The 13,475-nt window shown below is 36.6% G+C and overlaps 1 protein-coding gene across 2 annotated transcripts in view; it reads right to left on the bottom strand.

Moving 5' to 3' along the window:
• axdnd1 (axonemal dynein light chain domain containing 1) overlaps window positions 1-13,475 on the bottom strand; it is a 56,495-nt gene that overhangs the window by 24,749 nt on the left and 18,271 nt on the right. For both annotated transcript variants that reach the window (XM_008117807.3, XM_008117809.3), the window contains 4 exons: window positions 12,781-12,885; window positions 10,185-10,305; window positions 9,299-9,400; window positions 8,999-9,165 (listed from right to left, as the gene is read on the bottom strand). In XM_008117807.3, coding sequence (XP_008116014.1) covers window positions 8,999-9,165; window positions 9,299-9,400; window positions 10,185-10,305; window positions 12,781-12,885 — 495 coding nt within the window. The remainder of the gene's footprint in view (window positions 1-8,998; window positions 9,166-9,298; window positions 9,401-10,184; window positions 10,306-12,780; window positions 12,886-13,475) is intronic.

Genomic DNA, 13,475 nt, shown 5'->3' with positions numbered 1-13,475 from the left:
TGGTTTTTTTTTGATGTTTTTACCATCCTTGTGGGAGGCTTCTCTCGTGTCCCCGCATGGAGCTGGAGCTGATAGAGGGAGCTCATCCACACTCTCCCCAGGTGGGATTCGAACCTGGCAGCTTTCAGGTCAGCAACCCAACCTTCAAGTCACTTAGTCCACTACGCCATCTGGGGGCTCCAGGTGGTGACTCAGGACAGATGAAAGAAAATACTCTTTACACCAGAGGTCCCCAAACTAAGGCCCGGGGGCCGGATGCGGCCCTCCAAGGTCATTTACCTGGCCCCTGCCCTCAGTTTTATAATATAATATTTTTATATCCGTTTTAATAAAATATATTGTATATACATATAATTAATTAATATAATAACATAATATTATCAATATTGTATGTTATATATTACATACAATATTACAGTATAGTGGTATAGTTCAACATAGTAATATATAATGCTAATATTGTGATATGCTATATATATTGTGCTATATATTGTACATACAGCTGTTCTGAGTCCCCTTCGGGTGAGAAGGGTGGGATATAAATGCAGTAAATAAATGCAGTAAATAAATAATTAATTTTAGACTTAGGCTTGGCCAAAGTCTGAAATGATTTGAAGGTACACAACAACAATCCTAATTAACTTGACTATCTCACTGGCCAGAAGCAGGCCCACACTTTCAATTGAAATCCTGATAGGTTTATGTTGGTTAAAATTGTTTTCGTTTAAAAATATTGTATTGTTCTTTCATTGTTGCTGTTGCTGTTTTGCACTACAAAAAATAAGACATGTGCAATGTGTATAGGAATTTGTTCGCATTTTTTTTCAAATGATAATTCGGCCCCTCAGCAGTCTGAAGGATTGTGGACCGGACCTCTGCTTCAAAAGTTTGAGGACCCCTGCTTTACACAGTACTCAGTTAAACCACAAAATTTACTATCACAAGATTTAGCAATGGCTATCAATATATATTATTTTAAAATAGAAGTAAATAAATGTACATATGATAAGAATGTCAATCACTATGACAATCACTATTATCTCCAATATTCTCTGTCAATCCCTCTCCAATAGAACAATTAAGATGACTTACTAAAACAGAAAAGGATTAAAAACAACCTCTTGATTACACCAGCCAAAACACAAATATTAGACCTGCTTCTGGGTATATTTACCTGCTGATTACAAAAACGGTATCTGTTTCCTCCTATCAGCTCTAGTTTTTGAGATGTAGAACATATGCCATCTGCCAGGCCCATGATAACCATATCTAAGAAAACCATGATAACCATATCTAAGAAACTAGAGCTGGTGCATTCTATCCAATGCACTTTTCAGCACCACAAATAACCCCAGGAGCAGGTCTAAAATCCAAGATACCAAGTTTTTTTGTTGTTGGGCTATGCAAATTGCAAATGCTTTCTGGGGGGCGGAGTATGCATTCTTGCTGATCGGTCCTGCTGCGAAGCTTCTCAGTGAAAAAGTGAGTTAAATATATCTTACCCAAGGTCGAGGAGCTGGAAAAAGGCTTTAAATATAATTAAGAGACTATAGAACAAATTGGCTTACTTTTCAGCCAAAATCTGCAAGTTATAGAGCCATAAAAGCTGCAAGTTATAGAGCCACAAAATCTGCAAGTTATAGAGCCATAAAAGTTATAGAGCCATAAAAACTCCCGAACGCTTTCTGAGATAAGCAAGTCTGCCACCAGGAGCTGCTGGAGATAAGACCATCTGGCAGTCGAGTGGACAGAAAAAAGATTGCGAGGGGCAAGCAGTTTGAAATGGCTTCAGAAAACCTCAATTCCACTGATTCCAAGCTGGATAAATTGATGGAAATGGTTCAAGGGCTGCAAAGCTCAATGGAACATCTTGCTATTGAGGTTAAAGACACAAGAGAGCAGGTACAGAGTATTCTTCAGAACCAGTCATGTTATGAATCAAAAATCAAAGACTTGGAACGAGATGGGCACTATTTGAATCAGAAAGTAGTGGATCTGGAGAATAGATTAAGAAGAAGAAACATCCTTATCTCAGGAATCCCTGAATATTTAGGTAATAAAGACTTGATTGGATCCCTGAGTGAATGGTGGAAGGAATTTGGAGTACAAGCTACAGAATATGACATTGAACGGGCACATAGAATTCCTTCATATGCAGATAAAGATAAAAATCATAATAAGCAAAGACCAAGGACAGTAATAATGGCTTTTGCCAGAGAGTCCATCTGCCTGAAAGTCTACAAATCCCTAAGGAAGATCCAGGACCTAAAATACAATGGAAACAAGGTGACAGTTTTTCAGGACTTGGCAAAATCAACCAGAGAGGAAAGAGCTTCTTTCAAGGCTGTCACAGATAGACTTAGAGCAGAGAAAATTAAGTACACCTGGGCCTTCCCTGCAACTATTGTTATCTACAAAGGGGGAAAAAAAATTACGGCGAGAACTCCACAAGAGGGAATCAAAATGCTAAGGGAGTTGAAGTTAACTTGTCCTTCACCCGAGATACACCCAGATGAAACTGAAGAAGATGGGACTGGTACAATAACTGAGGAAGACGAGGAAGGAGCTGAATCTCAACTGAGGACAGAACTTTTTTTAAAAAAAAGAAGGGCTTTAAAGGAAAAAAAACTGTGAAACAACATGTGTCCTTGTACAGGCCCAGAACAAGAAGAAACTATAAATAGTGGATCTGAATTATGCTACATGGAGTCTGAACAATCTTATATTATATATATATATGCTAAGCTAATAGTTACAAATGTTAGAACATATAAGATAGTGTTAAATATTGTAAAAAGATTTTAAGTCTGACTAACTTCACAGAAGAATGTACTCAGCAACTAAGAATTGCTAAAGGGTATTAAATTAAGATGCTCACTAAATAATGATTATTATGAGAATCTAGAGACTGTATTGTTAGTAACTGTATTGTTATTTAGTAGATTGAGCAGGAAAAAGAAGGCTGTGACAAATTCAAGGGACGTAATAGGGGATTGGCAACTTGATAATAAGGAAGAAGGAAGAATAGAGTTTTAAGTTATGGGGTGGAATGTATACAATGTATAGAATAAGTGGAATATATACAATGTATAGAATAAGTGGGTATTATACGGGGTAAGGGGCAATACACGGTAGAGGGAAGCTGCAGCAGGGGACTCTGCCTTCAAGATACTCTGGATGGGTGTGAGGAGGTCCTTCCGAGCAGCCCCGGCTTCAAGAAGGGGGGCTATGGATCTAGAGGGGGGGAAGCTATGGAAGCTGGGTCAGGGATTAGGAACAGATTAAAAAAAGACTAAAATAGTGGAACAGACCTGGGGAAATAGAGGGAAAAGTAAGAATCGGATCAATAGGGGAAGAATTAAAGGTTCTGTCGATTAATGTGAATGGACTTTCGTCTCCGGTTAAAAGGCAAAAAATTACCAGGTTGTTACTGGAAGAGCACATTGATGTATGCCTACTTCAGGAAACACACAAAGGATGGGATAGAACAAAACTGTTAAATCTAAATAGATGGGAACTACAATATGAATCCCGGGGGTCAAATAAGTCTAGAGGAGTGGCAATATTAATAAAGGATATACATAGATTTGAGTTAGAGAAAAAAATTGTAGATAAGGAAGGAAGATTCGTGATGATAAGGGGAAAGTTAAACAATAATGAAATCACTATAGTAAGTATTTATGCCCCTAATAAAAATCAGCTAGGATTTATACAAAAGTATTGTGCTAAAATTGAAAAACAAGCAAAAGGAGATATAATAATAGGGGGAGATCTTAACATGGAACTATATAAACAAACAAAAAAAATAGGGAGGAACCCAGGTAAGCCTGAATGCAAAATCAATTTCAAAAAGTGGAACCTCATAGAAGTGCATAACAGATTGGGAGTGGAGGCAAATACCCCAACCTTTTATTCCCATAGGCATACAAAATTCACTGCAATAGACTACTTCATAGTTGGAATTAATAATTCAAGACAAATAAAGGAGATTAAAGTGGGGAACGACTGGCCAGGAGATCATGCTCCCCTCCTGTTAAAATTCGGAAACCCAGTAAGGAAGCCACCGAGGAAATGGATATTCAACCCCAAGGTAACATTCAATGAAAAGGATAAACAGGTCATTAAACAACAGATTCAAGAATTTTTTCAATTTAATAGACAACCACAAATAAAAGAAGAGACTTTATGGGATGCTTTTAAAGCAACCATAAGGGGCACTTGCATCTCATTGGAAATAGGGATCAATAGGAAAGAAAAGCATACATTTGACAAATTAAGATTAGAGACTGAGGACGCATTCCTACAATTTCAAAAAAATCCAACAGTAGAAAATAAGACAAACTGGAAAGAAAAAAAAGCAATTGGAGAATTTAGATAAAATAGAGACCACAAAAAAATACTTATGGGTTAAAAATGATTATCAAATCAATTCAATTAATAATTCGAAGAGAATGGCCAGAGTCCTAAAATCAAAACAAGCTAGAAACAGAATACTTAAGTTGAAAGATGATAGAGGACATTTGAGATCTACAGAGGAGGAAATCAGGGAGATTATGGCTCATTACTATGAAAAACTTTACGAAGGTAAAGAGTCAATCAAACAAGTAGGCCTCTTGGAAAAAATAATAAATTCACAGGCAAAATCTAATCTAAATAGTACAATAACTAAAACAGAAATTGAACAAACAATAGAAAGTCTAAAAATAAATTCATCACCTGGGCCGGATGGCTTTACAACAAACTTTTATAAAATATTTAAGGACGATATTATCCCCAACCTTGTTACACTGTTTAATGAAATAATGGAGAAACAAAATGTACCAAATACCTGGAAATTTTCGGAAATTCTCACAATCCTAAAACCAAATAAGGATGAAACTGATCCTAACTCTTATAGACCAATATCCCTAAGCAATGTGGACTACAAAATATTTACTAAAATATTAGCAAAAAGACTGAGAGATATAATACCGGATATAATTAACGAAGATCAATACGGATTTGTAAAAAACAGGAAATTAGCGGACCCTATAAGGAATATTTTGAACATTTTGAACCATGCCACAGAAAAAAAATCTAAAGTACTTATATTAAAATTGGACTTTTGCAAAGCATTCGACTCAATAGATCACAAATATTTGAACAGACTCTGCGAGGAATGTAATATGGGGGGGGGGGGAAGTGTGCAAGGTAATAAAAGAACTATATAGTGAAAACAAAGCAACTATCTCAGTAAATGGGACACAAACCAGACAAATAAATATTAATAGAGGAACTAAACAAGGATGCCCCCTTTCCCCGGCCCTATTTTCATTAGCCATTGAACCCTTAAGCAAACTTAGTAAGGAATAACCCGGTCATTAAAGGCTATAAGGTGGGCAAGGAAGACATTAAGATTAATTTATATGCTGATGATGTTATGATAATTTTAGGGGAGGTGGAGGAATCACTACAATCATTAGTCAAAACAGTTAAAGACTTTGGAAAAACTTCAGGCCTCACAATAAATTTAGGCAAATCAGAGATATTACACAAAAATTTAACATGGGAAGAGCTCAAGAAGGTTCAAAACATTATGGGAGTAAAATTGGGGAAAAAGAAGATGAAATACCTAGGAGTGGATATACCAAAAAACATCAACAATATCATACAAATAAACTATAATCACCTATGGAAAAATATAAGCAAACAAATTATTACATGGGGAAAGAAATTCCGAGACATATCTACAAGGCTAAAAATCTATAAGATGAAGATCTTGCCCAAATTTTTATTCTTGTTCCAAACCCTCCCGGTGAATATTCCTACCAATTTGTTGAAGAAGTGGGATAACTCTATCAAACAATGGGTAGTGGGAGGAAACAAAAATAGAATTGCCAACTTTTTATACTATAGTAAACAAGAAATGGGTGGTTGGGGAGCTCCCTCGTTGGGAATATACTACGAGGCAAGCCAGTTAGCGAGGCTATTAGAATTCGAATTGGAAGGGTCAAAAAAATGGGTGCAAATAGAAAAGGAAGCAAATAATTGGCAAAGGGGAATATTATTGGGAGAGAGAATTGATAGAAAAGACTTAAAGAATTTAAAAGCGGGCCCTTGTTTTTCAATGTTGTTAATCTGGAAAAAATGGCAAAATAAATTACAAATAAATAAAATTGACCCTTTCCCACTAGAAACATTGGAAAATAAGGACAAGACATTCACAAATCTAATTAGGGCACTGAAGGAAAATGGTTTCAAAAGGATTGGGGACATCATGAATCCCAAAGGAGAAATACTAAAGTGGGATAAAATAAAAGATAAATGTGGTCAAGGGAACTGGATAGCATGGTTAGGTCTGTCCAGTAAAGCCCAGGCCATGAAAAGAAGAGAAGTAGTTGAAACCCCACTGGATAGAATAATTAAAAGGAAAATAGAAATAGATAAAGGAATAACTGGGCTATTGTATGATGTACTAATCACATTAACTTACAATACAAAAATAACCATTATAGATAATTGGAAACAGGAAAAAAACTTCACTGAGAAATTAATTGGGACTTGGATTGACAATATTCATAAAATTAAGCATATAAGGATTAAAGAAACATAAAAGGAAAATAATATCTAAATGGTATAGAACCCCTCTCCAAGTAGCACATATAACGGGAAATACTTCAAATAAGTGTTGGCATAACTGTGGGGAAATAGGTACATTTTCCCACATGTGGTGGGACTGTAGAAAAATTCAGAACTTCTATAGAAAAAAATGGAAGAAATAATAGGGAAAGAATTAATATGGGACAAAGCTAGATACATGTCCCTCACAGTAAAGGTAAGGGAAGATAACAATAATTGGACAGAGATTCTAAAATATATGACAGCCGCAATACAAGCCACGATAACCCGAGGATGGAGGGATGATACAAAATGGGATGTAGAAACCTGGTGGGCTTATATATCAGAATATATAATTAACGATTTCATCATTCAAAAGAAAAAAATATATACAAATAGCCTAAAAGATCAAGACTGGTTAAGGAAGTGGACTGTTCTAATCGACAAAATAGACGGAGACGAAAGATACCGCACCTTGAACCAGGCGTTCCACACGATTAAACTGATGTATTGACAATTTTGAAGGGCTGTTCCAGGGGGGTGGGGGGTATGGGGGGAGGGTGGGGGTGGAGGGTGATACATTTCTAAGAACTGTTTAAAATGTCATTTAAGAAATAGTTACCTTTGGAACAATGTATACTGAAATAAGTTATGTATGGCAAAAATAGTTAATTGTTAATTGTTATGATGTATCAAAAAGAAAATTTAAAAAAATGCAAATGCTTTCCTGAATAAAAAAGGCTTGCACGTGTTTGCAGAAAATCAAAAGGGAGGGAATGAACCCAGTGCTCTTCACCAAGGAATTCCAGGCAGGAGGGTTAGGGAACAAGAGCAGGATGTTCCAAATGAATCCATATTTTAAATGTGGCCTTCCCATAAACACCTGGCTGGCCAGTATGGAATATTATGCTGCTCTACAATTCAAGCAAAGCTATTCATATGTTGTGAAAACTTCATCGTTCTCACAGTTGAGCCCTACAGCTGAAAATAATGGCATGATGGATGAATCCATGAGGATGAAGGGTATTTCAGTTATTTAAAAAATACTTTAATGATAACAATAACATCTATTCATGGTGTGTGTGAATATTCTGCTTTGACAATTCTTAACACACGTAGGCTGCATGGGTGATGTCGCTACAGAAGGGGTTCTCAAACTGTGCTCCGGGTAGCTCTTGGGACTCCGGGGTGATGGTGAAGGGCTCTGTGGTGCCATGCTGCTTCCCGCCTTCTATTATTATTTATTATTATTATTATTATTATTATTACTACTACTACTACTACTACTACTACCACAAAGACTGGATGCCCATCTGTGGGGGATGCTTTGACTGTGCTTTTCCTGAGAAGCAGAAGGGAGTTGAACTGGATGGCTCCTGGAGTTTCTGCTATTATTATTATTATTATTATTATTATTATTATTATTATTATTATTATTATTATTACAACTACTACAAAGGCTGAGTGGGTATCTGTTGGGAATGCTTTGATTGTGCTTTTCCTGCATGGCAAAAAGGTGTTGGACTGGATAGCCTCTGAGTTCTTCCACTGAAATACTGTAAAGTTTATGTTGTTTAAAATTATTCATTTTAAATATTGTATTGTTCCTTGTTTCCCTTTTTTTTTTGCATGTTGTGAATTAGTTCACACAAACACTCTCCATTCGCCAATGGTACACACACACACACATTATATATATAGGTAAAGGTAAAGTTTTCCCCTGACGTTAAGTCCAGTCGTGACCGACTCTGGGGGTTGGTGCTCATCTCCATTTCTAAGCCAAAGAGCCGGCGTTGTCCATAGACATCTCCAAGGTCATGTGGCCAGCATGACTGCATGGAGCGCCGTTACCTTCCTGCCGGAGCAGTACCTATTGATCTACTCACATTTGCATGTTTTCGAACTGCTAGGTTGGCAGGAGCTGGGGCTAACAGCAGATGCTCATTACGCTCCCGGGATTTGAACCTGGTACCTTTTGGTCCGCAAGTTCAGCAGCTCAGCGCTTTAACACACTATGCCACCACGGCCCCTTACATTATATACTGTATATACATTATATATAATATAATATAACACAACACAACACAACACAACGTAACACTTCTTGGGGCTCCACAATAAACTTAAGCTTCAAAAAGGGCTTGAAAAAGTTTGAGAACCCCCAAGCTACACTGATGTAGCTACAGTCCATGTCTAATTTTGACAATGCAAAACCCACCTTAGAAGCCAGGAAGCCACACTAACTATAGAAATTCTGGTCATAGCAGAGATTCAGGATAAGTGCCAAGTATTATTATTCCACATTAATATATAGCAGCAAACTCAAAACTCAAAGGACTGTCATAGTTTTCATGTGAGCAGTAAGCAACACAACATGAATTGACCGTTCCTGAAAACTCACAGAACATGGTTTTGGAAGTAATTTAGCCATCCAGTCAAACCATTCTGAATAGTTCTTGCCCTATCCCTGCAAGTTTCTTCAGTCTGGACCACTTTTTTGCCAATTTCTGCCACGAGCTCTCGATACTCCAGTGTCAGCTGCTGCAGAGTTGAAAGATCAGTAGTGTCCTTAGGACATCAGAAGGAAAAAAGGGAAAGTCATAAGAAAATTGGATTGGATGTTTCAAATATCACAATAATGATTACAAACTATACACACTCTTCCATTACACAAAATATAGGTATTTCAAGAAAGTCCCACCTGTGATTCCAAAAGCATAATGATGTGCCTCATGACTTTATGCCATGTTTTTTCACTGCTATACATTCTGCGGGCCAAGATCAGCTTATTCTTTTCAATCACCTTAAAAGGAATATTACAAGTTCATTAAAGGGACATAAATAAAGTGAGATCCATGAGATGACAAAATGTTTGCTCAAAATTCCAGCTAGATATGCTCAAGAAAGTATAAGTCAGAGTGCAGCATAATGAAGCCGGGCTGCAAGGTTTGGTTGTGAAGATCAATTGAATTTTCAGAATTTGATGTGGTTTTCGAAAGCCCCTCTCAGTACCTTAAGACAATTTTACTTTTTAAAATAAAATAATAATAATAATAATAATAATAATTTTATTTTTGTATCCCGCCTCCATCTCTCCGAAGGGACTCGAGGCGGCTCACATGGGGACAAGCCCAACAACATAGGTCAAAAACACAGATCCATAAATTAAAACATTCTAACAATATAAAACAACATAAAACACATCAACAGAATTTAAAATCTGAACATATTATCTGAATATTCAGAGGGTAAAAATTGTGCAGAACTCTGAATAGTTTATTTTGAGTCTATTTTGCCAAAAACAAGACATATTAACAAAGTCATAGGACAAATAAATATACCATTACAACCTTCTTGAAATAGTTGGCTTAGATGCCTTGGATCTCAATTTATTCAAATGCTCAAACTAGAATAATTTGTTATCTACATAGGGGATAAATTAATTACTACTAACTGTATATATTTAAAAAATATGTGATGTGACAAATTATTAAATGAGAAAACAACGAAGGCAACATAAATGCCCCAGAACCTGCTGGTAGAACTATCAAACAGCAAGAGCATTCCATGCCTCTTTTAGCAGCTACCTTAAGGGCCAAATCATATGCAGCACTACTCCATAGCTCTTTCTCATGGGTTAACTGTTGAATCTGAGCTTCAAGTCTTCTTCTCTGCAATTCATACAGTTGACGATATTCATCCAAAAAGCTAAAAGAGTAAGACATAAAATATATTATAAAGGATATGCCAACATTTTCCTAAGAGAATATTAATTTTCTTCATAATATCCCAAATGGTCAGCCGGTTGGTGGGAGGCTGGAGAATTGTCACCCATTCTTTTCAAAGTCAGGTAATTAACTAGATAAGAATGTGAGCAATCACACTTTTTTTTTCATGCCACGGATACAATCCTAGCAGCCTCATTACTCGACATTGTTATCACATGAAAAATAGTCAAACTCTGTTGTAAAATCTGGATCACTATTAGGCTGCTTGACACTGAAGGAAATGTTGGAAGTATTTGCCATGACACTACAGGTAGTCCCTGAGTTACAAATGTCCAACTTACATTCAACTTCTAGTTACAAAGGTGAGACAGCAGGAAGTGAGAGAAATCTACTACTCGGAAGAGAAATTCACTTCTGGAAGAGTTGTTATCATAGGGAAAAGGTGACTCTACTGAAGCTTTATCAACAATCTTTGTTTCTATAACAAGCCACATTTTTCAAAAGCCAATTGTCACAATGACAGAAAGTGAGGTGAAACCTTCTGAACAGGGGCACAGACAGCAAAACAAGCACCACAGGGATGATAACCCTTCCCTATGCTATCCAAAGTTTAAAAATCATTTGGCTGGAGTTACACATAAAAATGTACCTGTTCTAATTTACATGCAAATTCAGCTTAAGAACAAACCTACAGAGCCTATCTAGTTCATAATCCAAAGATAGCTGGTGTTTTGCCAATTTTAAAATCATCCTTAGAATGCTCTTCAGCATTATTTGTTTTGGCAACGACAACTCAAGTTTGCAGTTAATAAATTGGTACCAACTGTGGCAAAGTCACTTGTGTTGCCATTACATTTGATTTTTTTCCATAGATATGCAGAAAATCTTCTGCTGAAGCAATGCCTCATACATTATTTATCTGTCCTCAATACAAATCTTTTTCAATATTTTACCATGGTGAATCTGCACAGTAGAATTAATGCAGTTTGCCAGCACTTGAACTGCCATGGCTCAATGCTAAGAAACCATGAAAGTTATAGTTTTACAAGATCTCTAAGCCTTTTCTGCTGAAGAGTGTTGGTGCCTCACCAAACTACAAATTCCAGGATTCCATAACATTGAGTCATGGGAGCTAAAGTGCTGTCAACCTGCATTCATTCTACAGTGCAGATGTGCCCAATGTCTAACTTCATTGAACATCATTGTTTTCTTTCTACTTGAAATAGTGATAGTAATAAAAGCGTACAACTTTTACAATATTTTGACCTGTAGTACCACATGAAGGTAATGACATTATGCCATTGTTTGTAACCTGGGGACTGCCCATATAGTGCAGGCAAGAAGGACATGTTGTTTGATCACTTGCCAGCTCACTCAGATAATTAGTCCCAAAAATTAAGAACAGGAACAACAAGAGATCAAAGCTCGACAGCAATTGTTTCCATCTTTGCATGGCTTAAAAAAAAAAGATTCTCAGCTTTCCTCTGCTCTTGAAAACTGACAAACACCTTCAGAATTGTCAGATCAATAACTGACTTTTTTTTTCATATGGTGAATGTGGTAAATACATTGCTTCTACTACATGAAGTTGCAGTCTTACTATGATCAGCTTTAAAGAACAATGATTCTGAAACTGTCAGGCTGTCTAGTGAAAGAATGTCTGAAAGAAAAATTAACAAACTTTCAAATTAAAATCCAATTCTTATTGCTAATGAACTAGAGAATTTGGATAAGAAGAAGCGGGGCTCTGTGGTACTTCCTCAGTTGTAACATTGATTTCTTTTTATTGTAACCAGAAATATACCTCAAGACTAATTTTTTCCTGAAGAGAAATTCACAGTCTGTTGTACTACCAATATCACAAACGTCACAGCTGAATCCTACTGAAAAGTGAAAAAAATTTCATGAAGCTATTTAGAAAAGATAAGAACAGAGTGTGGGATGCAAAAGTATATTCAAGTATGTAATCTTTTATTTCTAAATTTTACTAGTTTGGCTGAAGTGGAGCCATTTTACAATGCACTTTCATCTTATTTTCTGCCATGGCAGAATGTGCCACTGCAGTACGTAGGTCCAAGGTCAGCAGTATGGACGAGATAAGGAATATTTCTAAGCTGACTGCTTTACCCCAAGAACATCCTGTTTTTATAGAGACAGGAATGCATACGTTGCAGTGGTCAGGAACATCCTATCCCTTAGAGATATGTGTTGAAAACAACTTATGTTCAAGCACAAGTTTGATATACTGTTGTTGCTTCCAAATGACATTTAGCCATTTGGCCAACACTGGAATGACAGTGGAGGATGGGATGGGTGGTCCCTCTGGCCCAAAAACGTGTGTTCTGGGTCCATGCTATTACCTAGGAGGCATTGTTAGGACTAACATTTCAACCCAACCCAAGAAAGTTCTATGCAGCTTTAACCAGACTTCCCTCCATACCAAACTGGAACTCACTTTGCATTCATCTCAGAATCTAGTATGGCCTTTGACAGCTCCTTATAGGCTTTCTCTGCTTCAAGAGTTGCTTTGCGGTCATGTTCTCGAATAGTATTCAGCTCCCTACAGTTGAACAGAGAAATACTTTCAATTGCTTTGTACAACCATAATTTTAATTCATGAAGTGGTGAAGACGTTTTATACCCTTCTTTCTTCCAATAATATTTTATCAATTTTTAATTGTTAACACCCTCCCAACCACACCATCCATCGCCCAGACCATATATTTCCTCTATATCTTTAACCATGAACACAATTTTCTTCATTTCTGTGCCATATTTACATTGGCTTCTCCGCTTTTTATTCATTCCATATAAACCATTCAATTATCTTTAATTTCTTATATTTTACCCTCCTGCATATTGTCTTGAATTAAACCTGCTATAATGTCAGGTTGAACCTGGTTGTAAAGGTAATTATTCCAGTTTTCCATAGCCAATTTTTCCATCTTTTCAACCCCATGCTATCACTGCATGTCCTGCTAAAATCATGGTTTGAAACAATTCTTGTTTTTCAATGTTAAACTTGTTGTTGCCTAATACTCCCATTAGCATCACATCTATATTCACTTAAAGCGATATTTTGAATAGCCTTTCCATTTTCTTTAGTAATTTTTCCTAAAAGGCTGTTACCTTTTGAATATTCCCACCACA

Source organism: Anolis carolinensis, chromosome 4 (genome assembly GCF_035594765.1).
Source record: "Anolis carolinensis isolate JA03-04 chromosome 4, rAnoCar3.1.pri, whole genome shotgun sequence".
In the NCBI taxonomy this organism is placed as follows: domain Eukaryota; kingdom Metazoa; phylum Chordata; class Lepidosauria; order Squamata; family Dactyloidae; genus Anolis; species Anolis carolinensis.
Note: the sequence above shows the minus strand (reverse complement) of the source record. Positions and strands in the feature narration are given on the sequence as shown.